This window comes from Aquila chrysaetos, chromosome 7 (genome assembly GCF_900496995.4).
Source record: "Aquila chrysaetos chrysaetos chromosome 7, bAquChr1.4, whole genome shotgun sequence".
Classification (NCBI taxonomy): Eukaryota; Metazoa; Chordata; class Aves; order Accipitriformes; family Accipitridae; genus Aquila; species Aquila chrysaetos.
This window is the reverse complement of record NC_044010.1, coordinates 6,698,547-6,714,653: the sequence shown is the minus strand read 5'-3', so window position 1 is coordinate 6,714,653 and position 16,107 is coordinate 6,698,547. Positions and strand designations below refer to the sequence as shown.

Genomic DNA, 16,107 nt, shown 5'->3' with positions numbered 1-16,107 from the left:
GAGCTGTTATGTACACTGCTCACTTATTTTAAAGAGCTCTGATATCATTCATCTTTCATTTGCAATATCAATATCACTCCAGCTGTGGCTTACCTTACAGACGGTCCTTTCAACATTGCATAAATCGAATGAAAATTCTCACTTTTTAAACTACCGAATTCATTACAGCTTTGTCACTGCATACTAATTTGAAACTTCTGCTACCGGTCTTCATCATCCTTCCTCTCTTCTGCAGATAAATTCATTTTCTCCTTCCCCTCCCTCCCACCTGTGTGTTCACAGACCAGGCGTGTCTTAGGGATTCTCAAAGCTTTGAGCAAATTGCTTACTGGAGCATGCTCAAGCCCCAGGCAGACAGATCGCATCTATGTATGTCTCCACAGGCAAAGAGCAACTCCAAATTGCATGGACAGCAAATTAGTCCCTCCAGTGCACTCTGGATGCACTCAGATTCACTCTGCCAGTGCTCAGGTTATGTGCTCCTGTGTGGCAGGAACGTGGTAGACTTCCAGGCACCTGGAAAAGCAGCCAGCTGCTATTAAACAACTGGCTGCTGGATCAAGGGATAGTTAGGTGGGCACTCTCTCTTGTGTAGATAAGCTGATGTCTAATAAGGAGCTAGTTATATACAACTGCTGTCCTATCAGTAGGGCACTAGTGGACTCTAGCTGACTATTTTTCATGGAATGTGTAAGGATTTAATTATCTCAGTGAGTGTAATTCAGCCATCACAAACTCTGGAAAAAGATCAAGGTGTATTAAAACACCCTGGCTTAGATTACAGATTTGTATGCCACAGATGTAAGTATGAACCTGTAAGGAAGCATAGGCTAAAAAAGATTACAAAAGATATACCTACTTTTCAGCTAAGAGCTGTGTAAAAATGCCCAATTATCTTACAGTTTACAGAAATTATTTTTGATGGATTCAGTGCAGAGGTGAGTTCAGTGTCATCTTTGCTTATTTCTGCTTCAAGGAATGTGTTTCAGGTTTTTTTCTTCCAAGAAGCTCTGGGAAATAGAGGCGTTCTCTTTCCATCAGTACTAGAGTGGAAGATCTGCTGAACGCTACGGTCTGTGGTATAATAGTTCTTCCTCTCTTGCAAAGATGGACCTGCATGTTATTTTACTCTGCACTTAGATCCTAACAGCTTACAAGCAGTTGCAAACTTTAGAAATCAGGCACAGACTTCTCTCCCTCCATCTCACACCACTACATACTCCTTGAAATTCACTCCCTCCCTCTCCCCATCCCAGAGAAGACAAAAAAGTGAGTAACTTTTTAAAAAGCTTAATGGAACCATAAAGATAAGCATATGTCCATGTATTCTTGTGTTTGTGGTTCCTCACTTTGTTGTCTCCCTGTAGTTTAATAGCCTTACTTATTAAATAAAAAAAAAAAGTTTTTCTGACTGGGATCTACTCTGTTCTCTTGAATTTGCTCTGTATTTCTTGAATGCTCTAGACTTGTGGATGTCACTGTGTGTTGCCATATTACAGATGTGACACTTCCTTATGTGGACAGAAGATTTGCAAAGATAATATGAAGCATTATAATGAATAATGAAGCAATCTGTAATTATTCGAGTGAAGCAGTAGCAGGCGTATTTGTCAGTAGTCTGTAAGCTTTGTGGTTTTTTTATGTGGTATTGGTTCACTTAGGGCGTCATGTGGGGTGTGATTCTTCCCAGAGCTCATTTCCCTGAGGTAGAGCCAAGCTTTCAAAAATACTCCGCACATGGAAATTCCCCTGATAATACTTCTGCATAGATATTCCAGAAAGCTCAGCACGTGATGTGCTAAGATCCAAGAGATGAGGTGAGATGTTTTGTCACCAGGAGGACAGCCTCCACCCTCTCCTCACCCCGCTCCTAGATTTCCACAGCGCTTTCCTCCTCCCAGACCTTGCCAGATACATGTAAACCCTTTTCCCAAACAAAATTTTCTGCTGAAGCAACAGCTACTGGCTTGGCTTGGGTGTATGTTCCTCCAGTCAGGGTACCCATCTTGTCCAGCCCTTGTCGCAGCTCTGAAAAAATGCAGCCACTGGGTGCTGAGTAGTTTTGAACCTGAGAGTGAACCTACAGCTTTTGTAACCACACGCTCACGGCAGATACTGTAATCGTGGCCATGCATTTCGCCATTTCTGCTTTAGAGCGTGTGTTTCTCTTCTGGTCCTGCCTTTCTCAAATGCACTTCAAAGTTTGTTGTGTCAGTGTTTGTACCACTCCTTAAATCTTCCCCATAGGAAATGCTGAGGTATTTCCAACAGTAGCAAGGGAAGAGATTTCATGTCTTTGTTCACAGTTCTGTAATGCTTGTGATACATGTATTATGGTGGCCTTCTAAATTTGTGGCAAAATCAGTAAAAGAGATGCACAGCAGAACTATCTGCACAGGAAACATGCAGGGTTGTTGATTTAGTTTGTTACATACACCCCCACCCTTACAAATTTCTGCAATTGAAGCATTTTTGGTAGTGAGGTGTGGTTTGGTTTTTTTCAAATTTTTTTACATTCTCTATTTTACTGATAGTTTAAATGTGGTTTTATTCCAACTTGTACATGTGCTTCTATATAAGCACAGGCATCTAGGTAAAATAAGCTATGTTTCTGGAAATTATTAATGATGATAAATGCTGAGAAGGAACAGAGGTTCATTTGGCTGTAAAAGAAAGTGTAGTAGTTTCTAAATGATTGTGCTTCAAAAACTTTGTGTAAGGAATAGAGATTTGCAGACCTAATTAAAACAAAAAAAACAAAAAAACAAAAAACCCACCAAATTGGCTGAAACTGCCCCTACTATGCTATAACCTAGGTGAAGGCAGGCTCAGAGGTAACCAGATGAATGCTAACCGACAGAAGTTTCACCCCTGAACAAAGAGGAGAGGGTAGAACTGATTCAGGTAAAACTGTGGGCACTGAGACAATGCATTGGGATAGGCTGGAATAGTTCCATACTGAGAGCAGTGGTCTACAAAGTGCGGTGCGGGAAGAAAATATTTTTTGTACACTTAATGAAATAAATATTTTACAAATAGTGTTTATTTCCTCTTTAGCTCATCCTTTTTTAATTTATATTTTTGTTTATGTTTTATAATATACATAATATATTAGTACAGTAGTACCTGTATATAATTAAAAAAAAAATATCATAGGGGTGCATGCTCAAGAAGTTTTTACTGATGGGTGCACAATAAAAAGGTTTGGAGACCACTAACTTAGAGGACAAGTGGGTGTCATTAAAGTGAACCTGTGCTATTCATCATATGTGAAAGAAGCACATCTAGAAGGTCTTCTCTGTGTGAAAATTATAATTAGGGTAGGGTTTTCTTAGCCTACTGTGTTCAGTGCCACAGATAGAAAAATACAGAAGGCAGAAATTAAACCAGGGAGACTGTATAAAGGGGTCTGAGGGGAATCCGTGGGATTTTCTGCTCATTCTGGCTGTGTGAAATGCTCATAGATGGTGCCTAAACCACAAAAACTAGAACTGCCCTTTTTATTATTAGAGAATATTTGGTGGGAGAGGCAATATCATGTAGTAAATTAACTAGTATTGGAAGAAATGGGCAGACTTTTGAACACCTTTTCTAGGTCTAAATCAGTAACTCCTGAAGCGAATGTGATACATGAAGAAGGTTTTTTCATTTGTCATTTCTCATCCTGTATCAACTTCATTTAATACAGATGGTGTTGCCTCCTACAAATGTTTACTTATTTCCTCAGACTGAGAGAGCTAAAATGACACAATTTTTGTATGACACAAATTTTTTGCAACATACTAGGGTTTTGTTTGTTTTGTTTGCAGCACTCTGATGTTAAACTCTCTGTCAGTGCCTGAGAACTTCTGTTAGCAGTACTAACTAATGCAGATGATCCAGGTCTGCTATTGAAAAAACTTCAGTTTTGCAAAAAGCAGGAACAGCATTTAAGCTATAGCCATCAGCATTATTCCCTTTGTGCTTTCACATGCAAACTGTCACAGTTTCTGCACAGTAAAACAAACTTACTTTGAAAACCTTCCCAAATGAGCCTGTTCTGTAGCTAAACTGATCAACAGGTAGTTCTGCTGAGGCACACTGAGGAGGCGTGAAGAGAAAATGAAAAAAAAAAATGGGTGTTAGCAATGAATAACTCTGTGCATTCATTTGTAACGTTTTTATTGGGTTACTCTTATTATATGGAGGGTTATTTTTCCAGGGAAAAAAAAAATCCAGGTGAAATCTGTAGAGAGTATTTGAAATTAAATAAATAAAATGAAAACACATCTCTTCCCTCTGGCGATTTTCAAGCAGCTGCACACATCATATTGATCAGGGCAGATTATGAAGAAGAGGCCACTGTAGTCTAATTCAATGATGGAAGCAGTAATGGCTGCAAAATTTTCCAGAATTGATTCTCATTTTTATGAGATGAGATCTTTTAGGAGAAAAACCTATAGACTTGCAGTGTTAGATAATTCACTACTATTTACAGTAAATGGTTCCAATTCTGCTTATCCCATGGTTTAGAATACAAAGGGGTTTGGGGCTTTTTTTATTGTAATGTTTTCTAGCTTCAACTTCTGATAGTTTTGCCAGGTATACTGAAAAAACTGTTACTGATTTTTTTTGTTCCCTATTGCCAGTACATGTATTTTATGGTCTTGCAACTACTTAGCTCTCTATCCAGTAAATTAAATTGACTGACCTTCTGTGATATATTTCACTAAGAGAGGTTTTCTAATTGCTCAGTGATTTTCATGTCCCTTTTCAGGTTTCTCCCTGCTTTATCAACATGTCAAAACTAGACATGCTATTTCAGCAGCCAGCAGCAACTCTAGATGTGATACAACTTCTTTCCTCGTTGTGATTGCTCTGTTCATACATCTGAGGTTGCAGGAAAGTTGGGGGGTTTTGCCACAGCACCATCTGGGCAGTTGGTAATCCACCATGACCTGTTTGTCCTTTCCATTTTGTGCTTCCCAGGATAAAGTTTTATGTCAGCTAAGTATAGCCTCCACTCTTTGCTTTTAAATGAATGAGGTCATTGATGACCTTATTGAAATGCAAGTTTGCTTGCCCTGGCTGAAAAATGATCAGGTCACCCTGTACCAGTGCCCTCTCCATGTCATTATTTACCCTTCCTTCAGGCCTTGTGTCATCTGTGAAGTTTATCAGCAATACTCTGCTTTCTTCCAGGCTATTGATAAAGGTGTTAAATATTTTGGAGTCTAGCATAAATCCCAGTCAGGCCCTAAAATACATCCTTGCAGACAGTTACCTTATGAAGTGTTGGCAAGACAGTTCCATGATCGGGAAAGGTGGGGTATATAGGCAGAGGTTTCTTAATTAAATATAATTTCTAATTATTTTTTAAATAAAAATTTTTATCTTGTCTCACCAAGTCAGAGAAGTTTCTTATATCCCTGCTCTCACCTTTGCTGTCCTAGCTTCTTACCTCACTGCAAAAACGCTTCCTGGCTGCTCTGGGAGAAGAGTTGGTTGGAATCGTTCCCCAGAAATCCTCAGAGATGTGAAAACTTTGGGCATGATTCTGTTTTTATCTGAGTATTTGTTGGCTAGTTTGGAGGTTGGTAAAATCAAAACCGGGTGTGGTGGTCTCTCAGCCAGGGGAGTTGTCAACGGCTTTTAAGAGTCCTCTTGTAATTTGCATGGGTATGTGTATCAGGGTTGGGGGGAAATGTCCAATTTGGAGCGTGGAGCCGGTGTTGCCAATTTTTGCAATTTTTACTAAATCTTTTTTTTTCCTTACTTGGTGTTTTCCCAAGTCACTCAGCCAGGATATCGCGTCACCATTTTTACAAGCAATCAAGCAAAAAAGAAAGAAATGTGAGCCTTATGGCCGCAGGGGGCGACCAAATAATTGAAATTGCAGAAACGGGACTTTGCGAAGTGTGGTTTTGTGTTTCTGTAAAAACTCACGGCTGTTACAGCAGGTACGGGACGTTGGGACCACGACTCCAGCTCCATCCCAAGCACCCGTGTCTCGCGGGTGTGCAATTTCGGCATTAATCGGCGCTGCGCCTCACGCCAGACGAGGTCGGTGAGAGGCGCGGTGCTGAGGTGTGGAGGTGCGGGACTGGGCCGCCGCAGTTCCAGCTGAGCCGAGCCTGCGTCAGCGGCGGGGTCCCGCTTTGGGGCCCGCGAGTGTCGGCGGGGTGACGGGCACCGGGCGCCCAGCGCACACACCGGTGGCCGAGGGCAGGAGGCGAGGTGGGTTGCCCGGCGGCGGGCGTCGAAAGGTGAGGGCGGCCCGGCCCGCCCCGCAGGCGGCGGGAGACTACAGCTCCCAGCCGGCACCGCGGCGGTGGCGCAGGGGCGGGCGACGTGAAGAACTACAACTCCCATGGTGCTTTTCGGCCGGCGAGCCGCAGCCGTTCTGGGACGGGGGGGGCGGGAGGACTACATCCCCCAGCGTGCCCCGCGCGGCGGAGAGGGGCGGGGCGCTGCCCTGGCCCCTGGCACGGCGGGGCGGAAGCGGCGCGGCGGGGCCGGGCAGGGGGTGCGAGGCGGCGCGGTTGTAGCCGTTGAAGGGGCGGTTGTAGCCGTTGAAGGGGCGGTTGCTGAGGGCGGGAGGGGGGGGGTCGAGGCGTTCTCCTCGGGTTTGCTTCCTGCTAACGGGCCCCGCCGGGCGGTTGCGCCCCCTCAGCAGGGCTCTCGCCTGAGAGGCCGGGGCGGTCGGGCTGGCCCCTGCCTTGTCCTGGCGGCGGAGGCGGGGGGGGGGGGGCGGGTCGGCGCCGTTTGGGCGGCTGCGGCCGGTGCCGGAGGGCGGCCCGGGTGGCCGGCGGGCTGTGAGGCTTCGCGTTGGCCGGGGGCGAGAGCCGTTCTTGGGGTCGCTTACCGCGGCGGCTGCCGGCCTGGCCGTGTGCTGGCTTGATCCTGGGGGGGGCACGGTGCTGTTGGCCTGAGGGCTTTTGAAGTCGTTTTTCTTTTCCCCTTACTTCTTAATGTTTTTTTCTTTATGAGTAAGCCTGGGAGGTTTCTGTGAAATAATTTCGCGGTGAGATGATGATCTCGAACCATTCCGTTTGCTTTCTACTTCTAGATGACTTTTTGTGAACTGGTGGTGTTGAAGAAACTGAATGAATGGAACAGTTAGGGCAGATAGGAAGTTTGCATTTCACGCTCTCTGCTTGCCACAAGACACAGACGACACCGTGTCTCTGAAGGGACCTGCAATCATTGGAGCTGTGTGTCCTGAGGGACTCTGAGGACCTCTGAAGGTAAAAAAGTGTTTGGTAGCATTCTTTCCTAACCCTGCGTTGCCCTGAGTATTAAAAGGAGGATCCTGTTCGGTAGTGTTGCCAGCCCTCTCCCCGCATTTACACTTTCTTTGAGGCCTTCTGCCTATTCTGCTTTCCCACAGAGCAGTCAGATTGCAAGCATGTTTTCTGACAAAATGCCGGCAAAACCCAGCCGCCTTCTTTTGTGATGTCAGGTAAAAGGAGTTTCTTAAATGTGGTGGCCCGCTGTTGGCTGAAGGGACTGATTGCTGTAACACAATAAAAATATGCATGTTTTTGTATTCCCTTCTGCCATGGTGCAGTAATTTCTTAAAATGCTTATCCATTCTCCAGTTGACTTTTTGCTAGAATACTTGCTTTTGTGCTGTGGTTTGGTTTTTTTTTTTTTCTTTTTCAGCTCTACTGACTTGCCTTTTTTTTTTTTTTCCTCCCCTTCTATGAAGTGCATGCATCTAGTCATTCCCTTGAATGTTGCTGCTGGTTTGGCCTTTGCCTTCTCTTTTATGAGCTGGTGCTTTGAAATTTTTATGTGTCTCACTTCTTTAAATATGAGTGTAATTACAATATCCTGTGAAGCACTTCTGCTTGAGTGCCTGTTTACTACTGCCTTGTGTTGTCTTATATTCGTTGCGTTGCTTGGTTTCAGCCATAACTTGTTTGAAATAGCTTCTGCTGGTAGAGTAAAATGTGCTGGCAGTGACATATGAACAAACGTTTTGTAAAAACAATGAAGGTTCTTCCTGACAGCCTATAAAGACAAAGTATTTCTATTTGTTATCAATCTTTATGTCTTTATAATTAATGTTATTTTTGGTAGTTGTAATGTTATTTTTTGGCAAGTAAGTTTATTCTAAGGTACATATTGTTCTGCACAGAACCTTTTGCAAAGTGTGGCATAATCTCGTAAACGTGCAGTGTCTTTTTTTCATGGTCTTCTCTGGTAACTATTTCTTACTGACTATGCTTACTACTCCCATTGAGCTCTGCCTGGGGCTGGAAAGAGGGTTCTCTCTTTAACAGAGCAAAGGACGCCTCATTTAAGTGGGGGTGTGTCTACTGTAAACGAAGATGCATTGAATATACACAGTGAATGGGCAGAGTAGTCAAGTCTACTGCACTATGGCAGGAAGAACTTCTAGTTCAAAATTTGCCTAAAGTGTTGTGGAGTTCATCATCTTTCTGTAAGCAGTTGAAGTGTTAGGCAGAAGCATTGAGGGGACCTTTATTATAAGGAATTGGGGGTGCACTCTTGCCTTGGCACTGTCTTGTCTGTACTGAAAATGCATGTGTGTTCTTTCTGGGACAAATGCCACACAAAGCCACCAGCTGGATTTTGGGGACTGTAGCCACCTCAGCTGCTTTCCACCTGGAGCTGTGCATTACAAGGATTGAACATCAGTAGATAGCCGTGTCCCTTTTACCAAATGAGTGGTGAACACTGGATGGTGCTTTAATTTACTGTTTGATGTTTAACCCTTCATTTTGCTTGTGAACGGCTGTTGGTTGCCAGCTGGCATCAAGTCTGCCAAGTCCACTGTATGATGCCAACACACAGAAGGCTGCCCAGAAGTGTGTGGTTGAGTTTTAATAATGCTCTGATAGGGATGTTTCCAGCACCAGTGTTCTGCACCTGGCAGCAGGGATGTTGTATCTGAAATTGAGATTTTTTTGAGCCAGTTCTTTTCTTTCTGTATGTTAGGTACAAAGTTGATAGGACTTTGTTATTGTAAGTATTTATATTAAAAGGCAGTGGCAGCAAACCAATGGCCCAATAATGTCCTGCTTACGTTCTTTTTCACCAGACACTACTCTGAGGCTGGAGCTTGTAGGTTCTTGTGATTCGTCCTTCCAGAGAGAGCCCTTTCTAAAGAGAGGAGTCTGTTGCAGAGGGTTCCTCTTGCAGTGAGTGTGACTGCAATATAGTGGAAAATCCAGACCAGCCTGCTTGCCAGCCTGTTCTGCTGCTTGCCCTGAGAGGGAGTTCCTAGAGGATCTGCTCAGCTCTGAGCTCAGCTGGGCAGGAGCTGGGCAACACAGCTTTGGCCCTGGAGACATCACTTGCCCTGTTTGCTTTGTGAGAAGTTTGTGAAGGCGAAGGGATCCCTCAGTAATCTCAGTGGGGATGAATAGTGAGGTCAGATATTTACAGCAGCTTGCTCTCTCCCTATTCTGCTCATCCAATGTCCTGTGTACCTTGAGCTAGATGTTATGATATTGAAGGAGAATGGAAGTACATGACCAAGAATTAAATGCTGCACAGAGAATTTGCTTTAAAGGCTGCACTTGATTCTATGTCTTCCAGGTAAATAAGCCCAGGTGCGATGTTTTCTCCCTCTCAATATTTGTCCTAGCCTATAAATGTTCACAGCTTGTGGATTATTATTTAAGCACAGTTGTGGTATGCAAACTTTGCAGTATTTTAAATGGGTGCTGCTTGTCAGTTCACCAAAAATCAGTTCTGTTCTTGCTCGCTGCTAAGGATGCAGTTCAAGAACAGATATTACGAGAGCGTGCCTCATTTAATATGAAAATTAAGCATAGGGAATAATATGGGTACACATAATTTCTCCTCCCCAACCCTGTTAGCCAGTTTCAGCCAAATAGAGGAGCAGATCGGAGGGAAAAGAAATAAGAATGTCATTGTTAGCAGCAAATAATCAGTGCCTTTGAAACTCCCTGCTTTAATTTGCACCTTGTTTCGTAGTTCAGAATTTCTTACTGGCAGGTCTGACTTGAATACTCATGTTTTCCCTTGTGAATGTTGTGTTGTAAGGCATTTGCTGTTACCAGTTGTGGTTCATTCAGTTGCAAAGAAACTAGGCCAAAATATTTTGATCAAAGTATGTGGGAGAAGGGAGGTAGAAAAAGCAATAGACAAGAGCTGATTAGATAGTAGCTCGTGTCACCAGACTAGCTCTAGCTGCTGAGTTAACTTCAATTGATTTTTTTTTTTTTTTTTTTTTTTTGGCAAGTGCGTCAGGCCTGATTCATCATAATCCATGAACTTAATCAAGCACAGAAAACACATGAGAACAACAGGCATCTGAGAGTCCTCTGACGTATTGCACTATCTGCAAAACATTCCATGTATTAGCGATCAATTGCTCATTAGAGTCACAGTATTGTCATAAGTGTAAGCATGTGTGGTATCTGTGTTTTCCCATGCCTCCTTTGACCCTGAATTTATGCCGTTTGTGAGCACGACCCTGCAAAGGAGGGCATAAATGACCCCTAATACAGGGAGCCAGAGCAAAGTCCTCATGCCGGTTCATGAAGGCCTTTCAGTTTTGGAAGGTCTTGTCATGTTCCTGTGGAACAGGGCACCCCCCCTGCATTGATTTAGTTCTTCAGAAATACGACTGTATGTATTGTGGCATTATTGCAGCATTTATCATAATTGCCAAATTTGTCTTTCGGTGCCTCCTTCATGTTCTGTCTCTAGCGCCTAGATACATTCGTCTGCTTCCCTAAGGCATTCCGGCACCTTGGCATCGCTGCCCTTTGTGAACAGTCTGGAAGAGCTTTTTTGGCATGCTTGTGGTTCTTATCTTTGCTGTAAACACAAGCTGTGAAAGCCGTATGGGATGGCAGGCTAAAAATAACTTCTACCCTTGGTAATCTCTTAAGGAAAGATAAGTCTTCTGCCTGGGCGCTGTGGATGGATTCTCTGCGGTTCCCTACAATCAGGATCACAAATGGCAGTGAGCTGTGACATCTGCTTTGGGGACAGAGTTGCTGTTGCTCTGTCAGTTGCTGTCTCAGAGAGCAGCTAGTGCAGCGTGGCTGGGAGAAGGGTGATATCTGTGCCTTGAACTCGCAAATCCAGCAGATGCTGACTAGTGCTGTAGACTTGCTCAGTGTTCCTTTGATTCCAGCATGTTGGAAAAGGAAGACGCGTATCCTGAGGGGACACTGCGTAATAGCAATGATATCACGAGTTTGACGCTGCTAGGATAACTTTGTGTTTGCTGTCATAGGAGTTACTCACTTGGCCCTCTCTTTCCTTACAGCAGCCAAGGGTGCAATGATGGATAACCGTTTTGCTACAGCACTAGTAATTGCTTGTGTTCTCAGCCTCATCTCCACCATCTATATGGCAGCTTCCATTGGCACCGACTTTTGGTACGAATACCACACCCTGTCCCCAGCTGAGAATGTTAGTGAAGCTGGTAGGAGCATCTTGGAGGAATTTGTCAGTGAAGAGGCAGATGAGAAGACGTACACAGATGCACTCTTCCGGTGCAACGGCACGGTTGGATTGTGGCGGAGGTGCATCACTGTACCCAAAAACTCTCACTGGTACAGCCCACCAGGTATCTCCAGAGCAATTAACACTTCTCTAGCTTGCCTGGGGTGGTATGTGTTAACTTCCTCAGAACACATTCATGCCACTTTGTTCCTCCAGAAGGCTTATTTCTAGCTTATGTAGTTTTTTTTAATAAAGACAGTAAAGTGTTGAAGAAGCGAAAGGCAAAATGGTCTGCGGCTGTCAGTGCTACAGAATCTGGATTTGACATGATACTCGATCTAAATTTAGTCTGGTATAACTTGATTTTCTTTTGCATCTGCTGTCCAACTGGGGATACAGTTATAGTTGCTCTGCCAGTCTCTGTCTTTTTAGGAGAGGTCCTGGGATCCAGCAATGGAATAAAGATACTACTTTATCAAGGGGGCACTTGCTCCTTTCAGCTAGTCAGTCATTTTGCTCACATGTCACAGATGTCCCACTGTTGCATCAGCACGTTTTGGACTCCTTGTATTGTAGTGCTGGATATAGAATGAAATATTTGTATTCTTTTTCACGATGGTTGGGGGCTAAAAAAGTGTGGTGAGCAATTATTTTAATTACTTCAAAGTAGATTTTGGACACTTACTGTGTGTGTGAAGTACATTCATTTTGAACCCTCTCAAAAAAAAAAGTACTTTCAAACACTTTCTGGAGAAAAAACATTACATGAAATACTTTTGTTTGCGTTCCCCCCCCCCAACCTCACCCATTGAAAATACTTATTTTGGAAGACACTTAAACTAGCTCTGCTCAATAGTATTCTCAAAGCAAAATCTAACTGAAGCGTAAGAGGGGAGAAATTTAGTGTAAAGAAGCGAGTATTTTCTGTTCTTTAAATAGTCCTTTCTGTCTCATTTTTTAATTGAGCGTTTGGTATGATACTACATTCTGCACAAAGAGATAAGCACAGCTTAGTTAAGGGAGTACAAGAATATGTAACAACGTAGTTGAGCATCATATGCCGCATTTCTTTCCCAGTCTGTCAAGCATGGCATAGTTCTCTGTGGATAACCTGGGTAAGCTTGAAGATTTTGCATGTGTGTATGCTGTGCCTCACTGTAATAACTACGTTATGCTAACTACATTATGATAAGGCATCCTACAGATCTGTCCTGAGAGGTAGTTTTTTCTCTCAAATGGAACTCTGAGGAGCTTCCCAGCTCAAATGGTTGGGAAAGGCGGAATTGAACAGCGGAATGGGGGAGACACCTAATGGTAATTCTTTTTCTTTATCTTTATTTTTTTTTTTTTTTTCCCCCAGAAACTGATATGACTACGAACTGCATCAGTTTTTCCCTCTCTGATCAGTTTATGGAAAAGTACATAGAGCCTGGAAATCACAATAGTGGCACGGATTTGAATCGGACTTGTAAGTGTCTTTCACTTCTGGCAGGTAGACAAGTAGGATAAAAAGAAAAAAAGACTTTCTCAAATACAGTCACTAGTGAGGAAAGCATCAGTATCTTGCTTTGCATTTACTGTTTTTTTTATAGTAGCACAGGCAGTAGGTCAAAGTTAAAAGGAAAACTTAGATGTGTTAGCAAAGTGTTTTGCACATGAATGCAGTACAGGAATTTGGGAGTTAACAAATTAAGTTCTTACTTCTTCAGTAGAGCCTTTGGTCCTTTTTAGCTATGAGTGTAGAATGTCTGATGAAGCAGAAGCAGCATGGGTAGAAGGGAATGTAAGATGATGGGAGAAGACCAGTTTCTAGCACATCTTCAGTAAACTTGTCCTGTGTGTTTCTTTCATGTGCAGATCTCTGGCGATTGCAGTTTCTCCTGCCCTTTGTCAGCCTCGGCCTCATGTGTTTTGGGGCTCTGATTGGGCTCTGTGCATGTGCCTGTCGCAGCCTTTACCCGGCCATTGCCACTGGAGTCCTCCATTTCCTAGCAGGTGGGTCTCGTGCCATACACCACTTACCCTCCCTCCTCCAGAAGTTCATAGTGACAGCCAGAGCACTTCAACGATGAGCTCATTGTGCTTTGCTGCTTCCTTCCCCAGGACTTTGTACACTGGGCCTCGTTGGCTGCTATGTAGCTGGGATTGAGCTGCTCCATAAGAAGCTGCCCCTGCCTGATGATGTGAGGGGTGAATTTGGCTGGTCCTTCTGCCTAGCCTGTGTCTCGGCACCTTTGCAGTTTATGGCAGCTGCTCTTTTCATCTGGGCAGCTCGCACCAACAGAAAGGAATTCACTCTCTTGAAAGCGTACCGTGTAGCATAAGTGCTGCTACCGAAGTATTGGGTTTCCATGTTATAGCCTCTTCTCCCCCCAGACCTTATTACTTTTTTCTTTTAGTCAGAATTTTACCTTGTACTGCATGCTTCTTGCCAGTTGAGACAATTTAGCCTGCAGGCCCTGAAGACAAAGACCTCTGGGCTAAATGACAGAAGTCTGCAGAACTTGAACAGGTTTTTTAATTGTTTTTTTTAAGAATTATTATTTTTTTTTTTTAAGCTTCATTTGGTTGTTGACTATCCCCTTGGTTAGGTGTACATGCCCCTTCCTAATTTTATTAACCTGTCAGCCTGGAGGAAACAGGAGTGGTGTTGTGAGGTAGAAGAGAGATGGGAAAAGAAAAGATGCAGGTAGGCAAGAATGGGAACCTCAGTGCACAAATAATAAATAATCAGGAGCTCTCTGCTGTGTGACCCAAGCAGGCAGCACCTACAGAGAGCGCCCAGGAGACATGGGGGAACTCAGAAACCTCTGTTATGGAAATACTGTAGCTAAATCAGTCCTGTAGCTTAGCTTTGGGTCTCTTATTCTCACTGGTTTGCTATTTTTTGTGGCTTCTGCCAAAACTGATGCAGGCAGAGCAGCTGGCTGTGGGAGTGCCTGCACAGCACACCATCCAAAAGTACGTGCTTGCTTTTGCCAGGGAGCGGGATAAGTTGGCCCACGTGGAGCTTTGTGCTGCTCTAGCTACACTGCTTCCAGGACCCAGGCTAATTTGGTATCTGCACTACATGTGATTGTGCACTCTAATCTTAACTTGTGGTGCTTTTGTTTCGTGTGAAATAAGGCTTTCCTCTCTCTTGTGTTGAAAACGACCCCTCACAAGTTTTTTGTTTTTAATTTGGTTTAGTGTATGTGTGTACATATATAAACTTAATTTTTTTAAAGGTCACCTATTTATCCTATATAGCACAACAGGGTTTTTTTAAAAGGTGCTGCTCTTTCCCCATCTTGCCCCAAACCTATTGTTTAAATGAAATAATAAATAAAAAAACCCTCAGAAATTTTCACCATTGCATGAATCTGATGGGAGGATGAGGGAGTGGTCTGAAGTGAATTTTACTTGGGGAAAGAAAAGCCAATCTCTAGATCGTTCTTTGTTTGCAGGGAAATGTCACCAGAAACAAGTATGTTAAGATTTTTTTTTTTTTTTTTTTTTAATTAAATTCTTGGGCTCCTGCTAACTTTAAATTTTCTCCTGCTCATCATTGGGGGGCACAACACCCCTTAATTTCTGATTAGTTCATGACTTCTACACGCACTTCTAAATCACTGCAACTCTAGCCAGACTGGGTGCCATGCCTTATCTAGAAAACAATGATCCAAGACTAAACTGTTTAATTCTGAGGCCTTAACTCCCCTCATCTCCTTACTCAATGCTTAATATAAGAAGTATGTCTTAGAAGAAATAAATCCTGACAAAATTAATAAGTCTGTGATGCTAAGGATTCTCTGAGACACTGTTGATGAGAATGACACAGAAATAGGCATTTTTATCTCATGGCTGTTTTTTTATTTTGTTTTGTGCTTTTTTTTTTTTTTCAATAGGTGCTTCTACCCAGGCTGTGTTTACTGGGTCAGCAAACAGCCCTAGTCATGAGTTCCCTGAAGATCAGGGATATCTGCTAGTATCATTTCTTTATTTTATTTTTTTTTTATCGTGTGTGATAGGGATCAACCTACTTCTCCTTTTATCATCATCATTGGGATCTTTACAAAATGAAACAAGGATGATGATGAAAACCAGGATCACTGAAATAGCAGTGGTGGGCTGTTCAAGATAATCCTCTTTCTCCTGCTGTTGAGTAATTTTTCACCTTTCTTCCTCAAACAGCTTCTTTCTCTCTGTACAATGTCTAGGCCAATTCTAACCCCATGAGAGGGGATGTGGTACTTTTGTGCAGTATCTGAGAGTAAATGAAAATCTGTGCTGCTGATATGTACTGATATGGTGCTTTTTCAGTCATTAGTTATCTCTGACTTAGGTAGATAAGGCCTAACAGCTCAGCTTCTGTTGTTCCTCATTTGTCAGAAATAATAGGGCATGCAGGCCTCAGCTTGGGTCAAAAGGACTGGAAGGTGCTATTCTGCCCTTTGAGAGGAAACAGTGCTGGTTATTTTGTCTAGTACAGTTTGGGGTTTTTTTCCTCTTTTTTTTCAGGAGCTGACAGAATAATCATATCGTCTGATTTTAATCTGAGCAATGGGAATGCTGTGCGCTTGCTCTCTCCTCTTGTATGAGACGCCTATTTTCCTGAAGTGTAAATCTCAGTTTTCAAATGTTAACATGCTTGCTTCCAAAAGAAGGATTGTTAACGGAGAGAAAAGGGAA

The 16,107-nt window shown here is 43.1% G+C and overlaps 1 protein-coding gene across 3 annotated transcripts; it reads left to right on the top strand.

Annotated features, from left to right (window-relative positions):
- The first annotated feature begins 6,413 nt into the window (after window positions 1-6,413).
- Window positions 6,414-14,785, top strand: CLDND1 (claudin domain containing 1). Of its 3 annotated transcripts, none has more exons than XM_030019852.2 (6): window positions 6,414-6,505; window positions 7,049-7,226; window positions 11,261-11,560; window positions 12,797-12,904; window positions 13,294-13,431; window positions 13,540-14,785. In XM_030019852.2, exons 3-6 carry the CDS (start codon window positions 11,272-11,274, stop codon window positions 13,758-13,760), a joined length of 756 nt encoding a protein of 251 aa, XP_029875712.1. In that variant the 5' UTR covers window positions 6,414-6,505; window positions 7,049-7,226; window positions 11,261-11,271; the 3' UTR covers window positions 13,761-14,785. The 3 variants fall into 3 exon arrangements, with proteins under 3 accessions (XP_029875712.1, XP_029875711.1, XP_029875713.1); XM_030019851.2 differs by having other exon boundaries at window positions 6,415-6,505; window positions 11,258-11,560; XM_030019853.2 differs by lacking the exon at window positions 6,414-6,505 and having other exon boundaries at window positions 6,599-7,226; window positions 11,322-11,560.
- Window positions 14,786-16,107: the final 1,322 nt, after the last annotated feature.